Consider the following 17745-nt stretch of genomic DNA (forward strand, 5'->3'; position numbering starts at 1 on the left):
AAACGCAAAATATTTCTTACATAAGCCAAAATCTTAATCAGCATTCTATCGATAAAATAAACGATGTGACGAGATATGCTGGCAACATTTTATTATAAGTCGTCATAAAAATTGGACATAATAAAATATTGTTATATTATTGATAAAACGAGTCGATACGATCGACGATAAATATGGAGCGTCTGCTTGGTCCGTCTAAAACAATTGGGTTTGTAAAGGAAAATGTACAACAGAGTATCAATCTATGAATTTACCAACAAAAATATATGCGCGTGATATCTGTGATCATCAATGATCGTGCGGCTGACAATTTAATCGAGGGAATCGACGCGTCATCACACTGCAACGTAATCATCGCCGCGTGCCGCACTGTTATTATTCACGACATATATATGTATTTATCGCGATCACGCGATCGTAATACTAACTACCGTTAACCGTGGAAGGTATAATGAGATTTGCAAATGTGACGATCATACAGGGACGCTTAAATGAAGAAACGGCCATTACGAGTCTCATCTTCGTTTGGAAACGTCTGTAATTGTACGCGCAGATAGATAAATATACGACTACACAATAACAAGTGTGTATAACAAGTCGATAAATTTCTCTGGACAAAAACAGTTGGTGGATTTTATTAATTCCGCATCAACATGAGCACTTTTTTCTTTTTATATCATGGTTACGGAGAAAGAGAACAGATCTTAGCGGAAATTATATGTGACCGTAAAAAAGGCGCATCATACATGCAGAGAATTTTTCTCGAAGATATAAACATTCATTAGCCAAAGAAGTAGCATAGTAATCTTGCCTAGCTAGGATATACCTATAATGTAGAAAAGAATTTGAAGAATATATGAAATTCAGAAAACAAAGAATAAAGTTATATGCTGAAATAACTTTTTTTTAAGAAGTATGAAACATTCTCGATAGTTTTGAAACGCGCGTGTGAAGAAAATAATTCCCATACTAAATTACATCTTTCATATACTATGTCATACATTGTTTTAATGTTAGATAGAAAAAAAAAGTTTGGTTAAATTAATTCAACAATGAATGAGAATCAAATGCGTTTTGGTTGAAGCACAGAATTTCTGGTTCTTAAAACAAAATTTGTTTGATAAGAATTAGAAAATCTATTTTCTTCAATAAAAAATACATTAATTTATTTGTGTAGCAGTTCCTTTGCAAATAATGAAAAGCAATGCAACGCAATCAACACGATTATAATTTTCTATTATTGCACAGAAGCGCAGTGAATATTTCGTTTTTCTGCAATTTTGATAGACGCGCATATATAATAGTACTATACGCACGTGCGTTACATAATAGTTAGTATCCAAGTTAAAAATTTTGGGTGTAGTTCCGAAAAGTACTTACCCCCGATTTTTTTGGAACTCAGTATTCTTATGTATTTAGACACGCTGATTACGAATATCATAGTGAAAATTGGCGACTACTTGATTTTCATGGTAAAAACCATGAAAAACCTATAAAAATTATAGTTTTTCACGTTTATCTTAGTAGATACGAAAAATCATGATAAATGTTTTAGATAAAAGCTTTAGATCTCACAGAGATAAACATTTTAGACTCTATATATTTTCACTGTACGAATAATTTTCGTATAAAATGGAGTATAAAGACAGTAACAGCGTTAACATCTATCATCATTGCGGTTAAAAAATGTTTAACTTTTTTTCTTAATAACTTTTTAATAAACAATAACAGCTAATGTGACGATAGGTAGGGTTAGTTTTTAGGGGGGTGCGGGGGGCGTAGCCTCCCGCTAGTCGTTCGATATTTTTCCTGTGTTGCAAATGTTAAAAATGTTAAAAATATTCTTAAAAAAAGTTGTTAGAGTTCCTTTATAACTAACTGTAAGTCCTCTTTCCTTTATTTCTTTTCGCCACGATTCAGAGGAAATATACTGTCTACGTGGCGAAATAACCCGCAGAACGGATTCGCAGAAATCGAGTATAAAGACTGTAACAACGCTGTTACGGTCTTCATACTCGATTTCCTCAAAAACTATTATTACGGTAAAAATGTATAGGACCTAAAATGTTTATCTCAGTGAGATCTAAAACTTTTGTTTAGAAGATTTATCATGATTTTCCATATTTACTAAGATAAACGTAAAAAACCATAATTTTTATGGGTTTTTCATGGTTTTCACCATGAAAACCAAGTAGTCGCCAATTTTCATTATGATATTCGTAATCAGCGCGTCAATATACGTAGGAATACTGAGTTTAAAAAAAATCGGGGGTGAGTACTTTTCGGAACTTTATCCAAAATTTTTCCCATACATTAGAAATAACATTAGAAATAACGAGCGTTAGAACGTTAGACGAAAGAACGTTTGAAATAAAGAGAAACTCAAGCTACAGCGTCAGTATACATCAGTACAGAATATTTTTTATTATTCTCATATTTTCTTGTACATATGGCAAATTTGTATACCGTCAGGTTAAGAAATATATTTTTTCAAACTATTCGTTTATTGTGTTGTCATATATACATATATATATATTTATATATATATATATATTTTTTTTTTTTAGCTTCGGTATGAGCATATCCTAGCCGCACGATACAAGTCTTGTAAATTATACTATTGTGATCAAAAAGTATCGGGAATGGTTTAATAAAACAAAAAATTTGAATTTATTCATCAAAATTTATTTTGTCCCCTTCAAAGTAATCCTCTTCCACTATAAATGCACTTACATCAATGTTTTTTTCAGTTCTCGAAATATGCTTTCGTTTTCGTGAAACCTCTTTAGGACTCGCAGCGAACTTTTCTTTTATGACATCAACTGACTCAAAACGGTGACCACGAAGCGGAAATTTTAGTCGAGGAAACAGGAAAAAGTTACGGTGCCATATCAGGTGAGCCAATAGGAGCTTGCAGAACCGTATTTATTGAATTTTTAGCCAAAAATTCATGAACGTTTTCGGAACGTTTTCAAAACGACTTAAGAAGCGACACGCCGCAAGCCTAAATGATTTTTTAAAATTGCTTGATAAGATTCAAGTGAACATGTTCAATAATGTCTATAACTGTTAAACGACGATCATTGAGCATCAAATCTCTGTGATGTGAGCTTCGTATTGCTCATCAGTTGAAGTGGATGGTCTACCAGAGCGTGGTTCATCTTCGACACATTCTCTGTTTTCCTTGAACATCTTGTACCGCTCGAGAACTCTTTTTTTGATAGAGTATTGTCACCAAAGACTTTTTGCAACATTTGCAATGTTTTCGTAGCAGCAATTCCGTTGCGAAAACAAAATTTAATGCATGCTCTTTGCTCAATTACTCGACATTTTAGAAAACCGCTGCATCAAAAATTCTTTACACACAAAACAAGTGTTTATTTGCGAACGAAAACAGATAATGACATACGGATTGCAGTTAGATATCGACGAAAGTCGTACCAACCTGGGAAAAAACGACAACAGTGCCATCTTGCACGCGCGCAGTTTAAATGAACCATTCCAGATACTTTTTGATCACAGTAGTATTATTAGTATATTATTAAAGAAAAATGTTCTGCATATATGTCTCGTGTGGATTTCTATGTAGAAATACAATGGTTTTCTCGGCTACGTCCTTATGATACTAGTTGCGATAGTATCTGAATATCCTATCGATTTTCCGACGTTCGTGAGTAGTGAGTAATTAGGAACATAGAAATAAAATCAGGATATCCTACCTCGCGCGCGCAATGTGGAATCCTCGTTTTCGTGCCGCGTCTCCTACTCACAGCCGCGCGTGCCGTTTTCTCGTTTTTATCATCAACGTCGTCATCGTCTTGGGATTTCCTGACGCTACGATTCGGCATGAAACTGCTCGATAACCCGGTGTCTCGACTTCAGATCTTCTCTCGCGGCGCACCGCGGAATTTTATTTACGCTTATTGAGATCGATATCATTTTGTCGTTTCCTTTCGAACGTGTCTTCTCAAGATGCTGTGCTGATTCGGCTGCGGGAGATCGCAATAAGAGCTGCAGGTACATATCTCGCATATTAATAACGTCGACTTTAAACTGAACGTTTGCGCGACGTTGGATTGCGTAATTCCGCTTCATTTCTGCCAGAGATCAACGCCAATTGTCGGTTCCGCGATTGCCGAAATATCCGGCCTCGTCGAAATATCGCAGGATCGTCGCATTCCAGCGCAAAATCGAGATCCCAACGATGGGGCGAAGCAGTGATTCTGCGATATTTCGCGTGTTGTTATTCTCGAAACGGTGAGTCTCCAGTACGCTCCGTTAGTCTGTCGGTCGGCGAGGATAAGGACGACAACTTGCGTATTGTATCCTCGACTGCTATGTTATCGCGTTGCCCTAAAAGAGAAAAATTAAAATCCTTTGAATTATGAAAGATTTGAATAAATATAATGATTTTGAGGAATTTTCGAAATATCAAGGATATATTATATGTATATAGTTCCTAAAAAAAATTACTGGAAATTAGAAACACGTTAACATATAAATATTTCATGTAAAAAAATCATAGAGTGTGCAGCGTAACGGTTTGCACGATTTTTTAGACACTTACGACAATTTAAGAAAAAGTTAGGAAAATGAATTTTCAATTGCTTCATGCTACAACTTACAATAACAAATATAATTTTTTTTTATAAAGAGAGAGAAATCAAAATTATCTTGAATTTTTTAAATAACACCATGCATTTTTTTACATAATATTGTAGAGGACTTTAAGATAACTATCATAAATATTATTTTTGTTAATAATATTAAATGTGTAGCATTATTTTACGGTTGCTCAGCACATAATGTACAAATAATTTAAAATTATCTTTGGGATATTTTTAGAAATCGTGTTATAAGTACACATGAACTAATCCAATGGGCGCCTCGTTTTCCAAATTTATCTCTAATAGACTTTGTCTCTTTTTATCTGCAAGCTCCTATGTATCAAACATCAATTATAATAATGTTCTTCGAGAACTTCAAGATCTTCGAGAAAAGATAATTATAGCTTGTACAAATTTAGATCCAAATAGCATACTAGATGTTACGCACAGTAATTTGTTAAAAAAAGCAGAATTTTGTGTTGCAGAAGAAGATAAGCAATTTAAACATTTGTTTTCATAAGTTAGAGTTTTTTTATTGTTCTATTATTATTGTTAATAAAAGTGACATTTGTAATAGTACGTTATATGTATAGTGCGTATGTTATATGAATTCATCTTAAAGTCCTCTACAATATTATGTAAAAAAGTGCATAGTGTTATTTAAGAATTTCAAGATGACCTTGATTTCTTTATAAAAAAATACTTTTTCATTATTGTAAATTGTAGGTCGCACAAAATAGTTGAAAATTCAGCTGGTTATCTTTTTCTTAAATCGTTGATATCTAAAAAATCGTGCAACTAACCGTAAACTAACACTGAACACCTGCGTATACAGGGTAAGACAATAACTGTTATTATTTCAAATATCTTTGAATCTATATGGTGCAGAGGAAAATTTGTGTAATCAAGATTTCACGGTATGAAAGAGGCTATCATGTGGCGATAATAATTTTTATCCAAGTGGAGGTGCTTTGGAGATTTCAAGGTCACCTGCATTTTTTTAAACGAGACATACTTTATTTTTTCATTTTTAGTTCAATACAGCGAATATTTAAACGATTTCAACAATTTATAAAACAAAATCATTCAGCATTAAATAAAGAAGTAAAACAATGATTTTTACCTCACAAAAAGTGGTCAAATTGATGTTCATTTACATGGATACAAAACTGCAATCGTTAAATTCCTAAAGCATGTACACTTCTTAACATTTTCGGACTGATTGTTGCACATGTTGCAATAATTCGTTGGATTATATCTTCTGGTGTGATAGGTATTTTTTGATATTTAATGTTTTTTATTCTCATAGAAAAACTTGAGCGGCCAAACAAGCTAGCCACGAAATTGGCCCACAAAATTGGTTTCTTATCCACCGATTTGGGAAGATTTTATTGAATGTAAAGTAAATATTTTATGTCTAATGTGTCGGGCATCCATCACGTTAATACTAAATTACTTAGCGAATATTCAATTGTCCTTTAATATAAAATTTTGAGATCGTTGTAATAAAATAAAGTTATATTTTATGCTATTAAGTGTTCCGTTGATAAAATATAGTACGACTATTTTGTCGTATATGATACCGCACCATACATTTACCGATCATTGTCGTTGATGTTCTACTTCTCTTAACCAACGCGGATTTTCAGCCGATTTTCAGTAATGCATATTATGGACGTTTACATGACCATAATTAGTAAAGCTTACTTCATCAGTGGATAATATTAATAAATAAAACTCATTATCGATGTGTATTTGATGCTGTATTCACTGACAGAATGTAACATGGTTTTCAAAATCCGAATCGTGTAATTCTGGTAAAGGCAAATATACAATGGATATAATTTATTTTAAGCAAGAATCCGTAATACACTGCTACACTAATGCCTGACTCATGTTCTATTTTTGTCGTAAACTAATCTGAGGATGAGCATACATTATTGCAAGCTCAGTTGCATTACAATACCATTCACCAAATCAATAATCACTAGAAAATTTTGACCAGCCATATCCGTTTCTAGTTGATCATGAAAAAATACGTAATAAAGATAACGAAATCAATATAAATTATTAAATTATTATTAATATGTATGTACAAAACGTCAAACTGTCAAAATGTCACTTTGACACATGTCTGTTTTGATACATTTCCGCTTGCCGGATGAATCAACTGATCAACTGATCAACTGAATATCTTCATTATTAAGTATACACTCAGTTGCATTGATGTTATATAATTCATCAGATTGATAATCACTAGAAAATTTCTACCAGCCGTGCCCATTTCTAGCTGATCGTTTTTCATGACTGTTGATTCATCCGACAAGCGGGAATGTGTCAAAACAGACATGTGTCAAAGTGACATTTTGACAGTTTGACGTTTCGTACATACGTGTTAATAATAATTTAATAATTTACATCGATTTCGTTATCTCCATTACGTATTTTTTTGACGTTCAGATATTCGTAGTTAAAGCTTTCGTAGCTTAAACCATACTCAAGCTTTTAGTTTTTTTTTATTTTTTATACAACCGTTGAAACATACGATGTGAGAGACACATATCAGATAATGTCTAGATACCGTTCAGCATACAATACTCGTGCCTTTATTAAGTTTTACTGATCTCCATGAACGAGAAGCATATTTACTTATTCAGTAAATTAAAACTTTATTTCTACATGAACTTGTCACTGAAATCACAGGAGAGCTAATTCAAATGAACTGATCATCTTCTGAAAGATCTATTGGATATTAAAAGGATGCTGAAGCTGAAAACCGATATAATTCGATATTTTTCTGCAAAATTTACGTCATATTAGTTGTATACAATTACAAATGCTTTTATGCAATGAAAGTGTAAAAATTAATACGAGCATTGTTTAATATGTAACGAAAAATAATTTTAAATGTAAAATTTCAAGCTGTCAGCGTAATATTTGTTTAACTCAAAAGTTCCGCAACGTATACAAAAGTGTGGGTGCTTCAAATAGAAAAATTTTGGAGAACATTATTGTACCTTCACATTTGAATTCAAAAGTTTAAGAATATCCGAAAAATTTGCAGAAAAAGATTCCTGTACATGCATGGTTTTCTGATAAATATGGTAAAATAAAGCAACACACTTCTTAATTCCTCTAGAATTATAGAATTTATAGTTAAAATATTTACATTTCTTACTGTAATAGCAATTAATACTAAGGCATTGTATACCAGAAAATACTGACCATATCAGAAAATATGAAGTAATAAATTATTGCAGTATGCGCGACAATCAATCCCAAAATATTAAGAAGTGTACATGCTTTAGGAATTCAACGACTGCAATTTTATATCTATGTAAAAACGAATATCACTTCAAGTACTTCTTATAAAATAATTGTTTTACTCTTTTATTTAATGCCGATTGAGCTTGTATTATAAGTCGTTGAAATAGTCTCTACATCCGCTGTTGCACTAAGAATAAACAAGTATAAAATACTATTAAAAAAAAAATAGAGGTAACTTTAAAATCTCTGAAGCGTCTCCATCTGGACAAAACTTATCGCTATATAATAGCCCTCATACTGTGAAATTTTGGTTACATAAATTTTCCTCTGGACTATACAGATCCGAAGATATTTAAGATGATAATATTTATTACTACACTTTATATATATATATATATATATATATATATATATATATATATATATGCTACATAACATATATAAACATATATTATATATATACATAATGTCCCAGAACAATCTTCTAAGTTCTCGTGGAGACATAGTACGAATTGAGGTAAATATACAAATTCTATACTGTTTTATGTGATATGCACAATAATTATTGAGACATTCATTAAAGAAGATTGTGAATGATTACGCAAGATATGGTAGATGAACTATAGTAATGGCATCTGCCGTTGTGCGCTTGTACATTAGGTCAAACTGAACAAAAAAGTCCTCTACAATTTCCCTATTAACTTTATGGATTTTTAATTATTAGTTTAAAAAATTGGCGAATGGTCATTAACGATAATATATTAATGTTATTTAACTAATAATTTAAAATCTATAAAGTTATTAGGAAAAAGGTAGAAGACTTTTTTGTTCAATTAAATCTAATATACAAGCACACGACAACAGATGTTGCCACTATAGCTCATCTACCATACTTAGCGTGATCATTCACAAATCTTCATTAATTAATATTTCAATAATTATTGCAAATATAGTAAAATGATATAAGATTTTTATGTTCACTTTAATCCGTAATTGCTTTCAGAGTTTCGAAAATTCTGGAATATTATGTATATATATACACTACAGTTGAATAACATCATATTTTTACTTTAACACCACATCTTTATAATCTATTTACTTCATTCTATATTTGTCATTTATAATACATTCGAGAAAAAATTTTGAACTATAATATGTCGTGAAGAAAACAAATATATTGTAAATATTAAATAAAAAAATACATTATTCTGTTATTTAGAGAACATACTTACACAACATCTTTATGGCTCTAAATTCTAGTAAATTTTAATTAATTAATTAATTATAGAAGAAATAATCTCTAAATCAGAATAAAGCTTTGCAAACGTTATTTTAAATAGTTAAAGTACACATGTACAAAAATTGTGATTTATTTTTAATTATCTCTTCCTTTGCTAAAGATAGCAATTTCATAATAGCATGCGTGAAAAAGTAGAATGACGTCAGATAACGCACTAGTGATGTCTTTAATGTCAATAATACGTCATTTGTAAACGATATTATGTTTCAGGTGAGCTAATATTTCAATGTAGAATAACTTTTAATTCAGGTTTTGTATCATTGTCAAATTGTTTATGTCACATTTGCAAATATAGTATACATATAATAATATATAGATTAATATATAATTCTTGTTTTAATTTTTTCATTATTTGTGGAATATATAAGCAATACATATTTAACACACTCGCTATTGCAGTTTATTTGAAGTACCTTCCTACAGGTCACCTTGTATTCTTTTTATGTAATTGCATAAAACAGATTTAATTTAATTATATGTAATTAAAGAAAAAAAAATTATTGTTGTCACATATACGAGACACATATGTGACGTTGGATGAAAGATCACTGTTTTATATATATATATATGGTATTAATAACAAACGTATTAATATGTAAGAGAATAATGCCATTCATTTTTTCACCTCAATATGAATTTAATTTATTCTGACATAAATTTAATTCAAACTTGGCACAAAGTACTAACTAGCATTAGGAAGTTTTGACAAGACAATGTCTCTTCGATCAATTTTCTCCCAGGAGAAATCTTATGCGGATTCCTCGGGAAATCTGTGGCCAAAATGATGCTCCGCATTTCCCACGAGCTCCCTCTAGCTTCCCAGCTATTCCAATATCCTCGAATTTCACGAAAACTATATGTATAAGAAGTGCAATGACGGAGTGAAATGCTCATCACGAGCGTGAGCAATTGAAAGAAAAAGCGAGAGAGAGAAAAAGATGGTTGGAGTAAGGGGGAAGGGGGGAGACTTCGCGGTGACAGCTACTTCGGTTGTTAGACTATTGGAAAGATTTAGTGCGACTACTTTACTCTCAGCAGAAGAGCGGCGCCTCGGGTTGATTCCACCAGTGAGCGGCCAGGAGCAAATAGAGCTCCTGATCCTGGACGGTGTACCCGGGTGGCGGTTGCGAGGGTAGGGGCGGCGGAATAGGCGGTAGTAGGGAGTAGGACGGCGGCGGCGGCGACGGAGACAGGGATTGCGAGAACGTCGTCGTCGAGAGCGGCGTCGGCGGCGTCGCGGTGACCGCTGGAGGCTCGTCCTTAACCGGAGATCAAAGCGCGCAGTCGAACATCGCCAACGACCGTGTGATCACTTCGTCCTGCAAAAAACATTCACAAGATTGATAACTCATCCTTGAAGAATTGCTTGATTCACACGAGTTATATGCATGCTACGTCACGAAACGTATGTTCCTTTCGGTCTGAGACACAGTGATGATTTGTGCGTTGAATTATAGATTCTGGTGAAACCTATTTTTTCAAGTTCAACGATCAAATTTGTATCAGTAAAGTTTGAAATCCGTGTGCAATTAATAAGAGTACCAAAATATAAATCACTGATTTTGAATTTAAGATTCATGATCTGTCGCAAAAGTTTTGATTGATGACGTCAGAAACGAGAAAACGTATATCCAAAATCTTTACGTGCCATTTTCAAATAAAAAGATATTTATATAAAAAAAATACTTCAAATCGCCCGAGTATTCTAGTAAAATGTCTCTTTGTCTTTAACAGTCAATAAATAAATGCTTAAAATGCGTAAAATTAACGTGACATGTAATCTTCCTCTTTAACTTACCTTTTCTCATGATTTTGTCACATTAATGTTACGGTTATTGATTGTCAAGAGAAAAGAATAGTTTTACAGAGCATTTTATAGGTATGTTTAAACTATCTCAACTGTTCTGTCATTCAAATATCTTGTTATTTGAAAATGGCATGTAAAATTTTTAACGTATTATTTTTCACTTTTGACGTCACAATTTAATATGACCGAGGCGAATATCTTGCAAGAATCGTAGTGGAGTCTTCTTGTGGAAGGTCTCCATAGCCAAAGTTTGCTCAAGATTTGCTTTTGGCTTCTGCAGACCCTTAAGGTGGTCGTATTGCTCAATGTCGTATTTTTAATGTCTCATCAACTAAGCCGCTTCTAAACTTATTGAGCAAAATTGGTCCTATATATTTATTTCACTATTTAAGTAATAAATATTAATTTGAGACAAAGTTGGAGTAAATATATAAAAAAATATATAAAAAAATATATAAAAAATATAAAAAATATTATTTTCTTATCAGTGTTTTATTTATTTATTCGTTGATCTAATGGATTCACAAAGATAATAAAGAAAATTATATATATGTTAAAAAAAAATATATGCATTTCGAATATTACTACAAAAATTGTAAATTTTCCTCTATTTTCAAAATCAAACAATCGATAATTTTAAAATTTGTATTTAATATTTCACAATATATGATATACTTTATGTATCGCGTATATAAATTTATTTATATTCTTATTTATATATTATTTTTATTCTTATTTATTTTTCTCTTGACAATCAATAACCGTAACGTTAACGTGACAAAATCATGAGAAAAGATAAGTTAAAGAGGAAGGTTACATGTCACGTTAATTTTACGGTTATTTATTGACTGTCAAGGACAAAGAGACATTTTACTAGAATACTCGGGCGATTTGAAGTATTTTTTTTATATAAATATCTTTTTATTTGAAAATGGCACGTAAGGATTTTGGACATACGATTATTTATATTATTTTATTTTATATTATTTATATTATTTTATTTTATATTATTTATATTATTTATATTCCTATTTATATTATTTATATTCTTATTTATATTATTTATAATATTATATTTATTTATATTTATTTATCGTAATATTTTAAATATTTATTTTTGTTGAGAAAATAAATATGCAAAATTGTCTATATATATATAAATAAATATATATATATATGTCTGCTATATATATATAAATAAATAAAATTTTGATATTAATTTACATAAAAATAGGTTGGTAAAAAATTGTTTTAAATTTACATTTAAACATCATTTATAAATAAAATTATGCTTTAAATTTTATATCATTTTTTTAGCAGTTTATATTCTTCTTACAAGCTCCTTAAAAGCTTCCAGAAAAGTTTAGAAATTGTTGTCTTTCTCTTTCACTCTGACGTTGATGACTCTGATGTTATACAGATACATAATGTGTTAATTGGAAAATTAAATTTGAAATTGGAAACTATATTGGAATAGTGCAATAAATGACATTATAATCAGCCGCGACTGAACGTCTATTTAATTAGCTGTCCCACTTAATCTGAAATAGACAGCAAAATTATATAATTTGCACTGTTTATGTGCTCTCCGAAAATGACACGTAAAAATTTTGGGCTCCATCCATTACACTAGAAAACAAATTTTTTATGGGAGGACAGGTGGACGGTAAGTTAGCCTCCATCCAATAAATAGCAAGTTATTTAATGAAACAAATATGTAGAAATTATGCTATTTATACAGTTTTATATTTAGGTAATTTCAAGTTTTATGCTACAACTCCTTTCTTGACACAAAAAATAGAATTGTCATAGAATCGTAGATTTATCGAGTATAATTGAATTGACGATATTATCCATTTTAAAGAAATTTTATAACAATTATACTGTTTGCCTCAAGAGAGAAATCTTTTGAAGATTGTGTAAAAATCAAAATAATTTAGATCTAAAAGCTTACAAATCATAGATTCCTCTTATATATTATAATTGAATTGACGATAATTTCCATTTTAAAGAAATTCTAGGAAAATTCTATTTTTGCGTCAAGAGAGAAGTCTCTTAAGAATTGCAACGCAAAAATCGGAATTACTTAAATATAAGAGCGCATAATTAGTGTGTAATTCCTACATATTTGTTTTGTTTAATTATTTGTTGGAATAGAAGGCTGACTTGCCGTCCACTTGGCCCACCACACAACAAATTTTTTTCTGATTTAACAGATGGAGCGTAAAACTTTGGCGTGTCATTTTCAGAGAGCACATAAATAACGTATGATTATATAATTTTGCTGTTCATTTCGAATTAGATAAAAGGGAGGGGGAGTTAGCTAGGCAGACGTCGCGACTGAGTATTTCGTTGAGGCAGAACGTGTTTAGAATTCGTTTTGCGGAATGTTCGATGGGTCAACGATTTATATATTCAAGATCGCAAGATATATTTCCTATATTTCGACCGATTCTATCCCGCATAAATGCATCGTGATCAATCTACGCAGCAAAGCTACATTATCATGAAATCTACATTACATCTTTCATCATCGCGCTACGTATGTATCATGCTATATCGCAGAAAGATAAATTGAAAATGTAAGCATCAAATATCTGATATTGTACAGCTGTTCCGAAATGTGCTGTTCATCGATTGATTATAACAGCGAACAATAGATTCTATCAACATACACAATGGGTACCGTAAAGAATCTTGGCTATTTTTATATTGATTCTGGACCCCTTGCAGCTAGTAACAGGACTTGGTTAAAATTATTGTGAAATTTTAATGTTAGAGGATCGTAATATTCCATAAACATTTTAGTCATAACATAATCCTTTTAGTCAAGGATGTTCAGAGATACGTTTTTTAAGATATTGGAAAAATGTACTAAATAGCATTTTTTTATTCGATTTCTTGGCGTCTAGAGCATTTTCTCATGATAACGAAAAGAGCCCTAAATTTACAAAGAAGTGACATTGAAAAATTTTATTGGTCTGGATCACAAAGCTCAACCCAGATAGCACAGGATGTCCTATGGACGTCCATTTTATGTCCATTTTACATCCGCACATCCATAGACATACAGTAGACGTCCATAAGATATCCGATTTTGGACATCCGTTATGCATTGTCTACAATGACAGTAGGAGTAATAGTAAGAAATAAGCAGTAAGCAAATTGATCAATTCTATTCTCACGTTTCAAAAATAATTGATTGTGATTAGTCTATTTACTTACTGTTTATTTCTTACTACTACTCCTACTGTCATTGTAGCATTAATGTCCATAATTTGGATATCTATAAGAGTAAGTGTAGAGCAGGGATTCTAACTCTGGTCCTCTGAGGGGGGTGAGGGGCGAGGGGAACTGAGGGCGCGGGGGATGACATCACGCGGGAGGGGGAACTTACGGACGTTACCGACATTTTTTTTTTACCGACATATTATCGGTATTTTTACCAACGGGAGTATCCCACTTGCGTACATAATCTGACGGACACGGGGAATTTTCCCAAATGGACACAGTGCCAAATGGACACAAGCTCGAATGGACACATTCCCAAACGGACACAGGGTCAAACGGACACAATCCCAAACGGACACGGACTCAAACGGACTCAAACGGAGGTGTTAAAATTTTTATTTTTATATTAATATATTAATATATTAATATATTAATATATTAATATATTAAATTACGTTTCATATTATTGTTATATAGTATTGTGCAAGTTTTCGCAGCATTGTAAATTTAACGCGATTTTCGTACTACTATTTGTGATGTAGAGCGTAAATTGTGGTTTTTATCTAGTCTTTTAATAACATTTCGTAATTATTTAGTTTAGCGGCATCACCTCCGATTTCAATGAAAATAGACTCAATCGACGCGTTTTTGCATGCCAAACAACTTTTTCCTCTAACAAAATCGTCGCTCTCTATTGCGAAGCGAGATATTAATATTTAAAATGATACATTGATAGGGTTAGAAAATCTGTCACATGGACGTAATATATTGTAGATGCACCGTATTGTATTAAAAAGTCTATTAATTTGTTACAATCGTTGATTAAAAAATTGGTAATTATCCAGTTATACCGTCTATCTCTAGCTATGTTAGGGCTTCGCTCCCCAGACCCCCCGTATCACGATGGGGTTGGAGCTACAGTCTTTTGTGAGAAATTCACTCTTTAGCTTAAACACATGAGACTATAGCCCCCACCCCCCGTGATAGGGGGTCTGGCGGGCAAAGCCCTCCAGTTACATAGCTAGAGATAGATGGTATGACAGATTTTCTGACCTAACACGCCCTCAACTTTGTCTATTAATATCTCGCTTCGCAGTAGAAAGCGACGATTTTGTCAGAGGAAAAAGTTATTTGGCATGCAAAAACGCGTCGATTGAGTCTATTTTCACCAAAATCAGAGGTGATGCCGCTAAACTAAATAATTACCAAATGTTATTAAAAGACTAGATAAAAACCACAATTTACGCTCATATCACAAATAGTAGTACGAAAATCGCGTTAAATTTACAATGCTGCGAAAACTTGCATAATACTATATAACAATAATATGAAACGTAATTTAATATATTAATATATTAATATATTAATATAAAAATAAAAATTTTAACACCTCCGTTTGTGAGTCCGTGTCCGTTTGGGATAGTGTCCGTTTGAGAATGTGTCAGTTCGAGCTTGTGTCCATTTGGCACTGTGTCCGTTTGGGAAAATTCCTCGTGTCCGTCAGATTATGTGCGCATGTGGTACTCACCCTTACCAACATATTTATTTTTTACCGACATATTATTACCGACATAATTGGTAATTTTTATCGACTCTGCGATCTGTTTTTACCGACATATCTTTCCACATATTTTTTAATATAATTTATATCGATATAATTGACCGTTTTATCAATCCTCCCCTCTCCGCTTTTCGACGCGTTCGCGGCCTTCCCCCCCTCCCTGTTGGCAGCGGTTCGCGAGCGGACCTTGCCACCCACTCGCCTTTCCACTCGCACTTCCTCCTCTCCAACCACCCGTCCGCGCGCCATCTTCTAGAATATTCTCGAATATTCCAGAAAGTTCGAGACCTTTTAAAGAGAACGGTCTCGAAAAGAATTTTATCTAATGAAAATATAGAAATATCATACTAAGAATCATTGATAATTACTTATTATCCAGTATTTTTAATATTGAAAATAAGTAATTATTAATGATTCTTAGTATGATATTTCTATAAGGGTGTATGCCTACATAGATACTTTGATGAGAAATAAAAAAAGAAACGTTAATATATTTGAAAAAAAAGAAACGTTAATATATTTGAAAAAAAAGTTTATTCATAAAGGTTTACAACTTGCAGCAAGCACGACCAAACATCTGTGGACTGTCAAAACAGTCACTAATTTGGAAAAACCACGATACGTTATCTTTGCCCTGCAGACTAGTCGAAAAAATGTCATGTCGGAAAATATAACTCAATTCGACAACTGCAATTTAACCAACGTAAAGCTCTATCTAAATTCAGAGTATTATCCATACGATGACATGAATTTGGATTTTGTAAAAAACAGATATGCAATACTTTATGACATGTATAGCCGTTTCCGCAAATCGTATTATGGATACAACAATGCTGAGGTATAGTTAACAACTATCGACTTTCTGAAGCATGGTCCTTTCGTGGTTATCGATTGTTCACGTCAAAACGAATCTGTTAAGAGTGCCACTGTAGATATGCGGATAGAATTTGAGTGTAGAGAGAATATACCAGCGAATACTACCGCATACTGTCTGTTCCTGCATGATCGTGTAGTTGAATACAGCCCACTAACCAACTTAGTGCGCAAAATCAACTAACATTGGAAAGTATGAGAAAAGAATAATAGCAAACATCAAAAGGCTATACGCGACATTTCTTTCCCGAACGTAACGAAGAATACTTCGCTATGGTCGAACCAACGTTTGTGGACTTACATTCGTTATTGGAAAGAGATTTATTGTAAAGGAAGTAGCGATACTTAGGAAGGGATCTGTTCTCTCCCATTATATCTTTACTAGTCTCATGCCATGACATCTTCTCGCAAAATCCAACAAATCGAGAGCATACTGGTTGACGGCTAATCATCATGGACTACGATGGGATGACGGGATCGTTGCGTACAGCTGTGGTTAGTAAATCATGCGATTTGGAACATAAAGACGCTTTCCTCCCCACTCGTATACGTAAAGGGGTGTGAAAAGCGAGAATGGTTGATGAATCTTCTGAACGACAATGTAAAAAGTAGCCTGATCATCGAGATCTGGATGCGGCTTACAAGGACATAGTTTCCTTGGACAATGGATGCAACCAATATTTTACGATATAATAATCACATTAAGCATTGTGCTTTACAGAATGTATTAAAAATATTCAATTGGTGGTCTCAGCGCCCGGAGAGAGTTGTAAACCTTTATGAATAAACTTTTTTTTTCAAATATATTAACGTTTCCCTTTTAATTTCTCATCAAAGTATCTATGTAGGCATACATCCCATACAGCACAGAAGCTTGCAGCAACATTGCTACAGCGTTGCAAGATTACATATTGTAGTGCAATGTTGCAGAGATATTGCAGTATTATTAATTTGCAATATTACTTTAGCAATATTTTAGAAATATCCCTTATAGAAATATCATACTAAGAATCATTGATAATTACTTATTATCCAGTATTTTTAATACTGAAAATAAGTAATTATCAATGATTCTTAGTATGATATTTCTATAAGGGAT

At 32.4% G+C, this 17745-nt stretch overlaps 1 protein-coding gene across 3 annotated transcripts in view; it reads right to left on the reverse strand.

Annotated features, from left to right (window-relative positions):
• Positions 1–2401: 2401 nt before the first annotated feature.
• The window catches only part of LOC116850782 (Kv channel-interacting protein 1), a 218057-nt gene continuing 202713 nt past the window's right edge, over positions 2402–17745 (reverse strand). For 2 of the 3 annotated variants that reach the window (XM_032829429.1, XM_032829430.1), the window contains 2 exons: positions 10204–10493; positions 2402–4353 (listed from right to left, as the gene is read on the reverse strand). In XM_032829429.1, the coding sequence (XP_032685320.1) occupies positions 10446–10493 (48 nt within the window). In that variant the 3' untranslated portion in view covers positions 2402–4353; positions 10204–10445. Of the gene's footprint in view, positions 4354–10198; positions 10494–17745 lie in introns of all 3 variants that reach the window. The other variant, XM_032829431.1, reaches the window with a different exon arrangement.

This window comes from Odontomachus brunneus, unplaced genomic scaffold, assembly GCF_010583005.1.
Source record: "Odontomachus brunneus isolate Ranch 3 - 2012 unplaced genomic scaffold, Obru_v1 Obru_scaffold_155, whole genome shotgun sequence".
NCBI classification, from domain to species: domain Eukaryota; kingdom Metazoa; phylum Arthropoda; class Insecta; order Hymenoptera; family Formicidae; genus Odontomachus; species Odontomachus brunneus.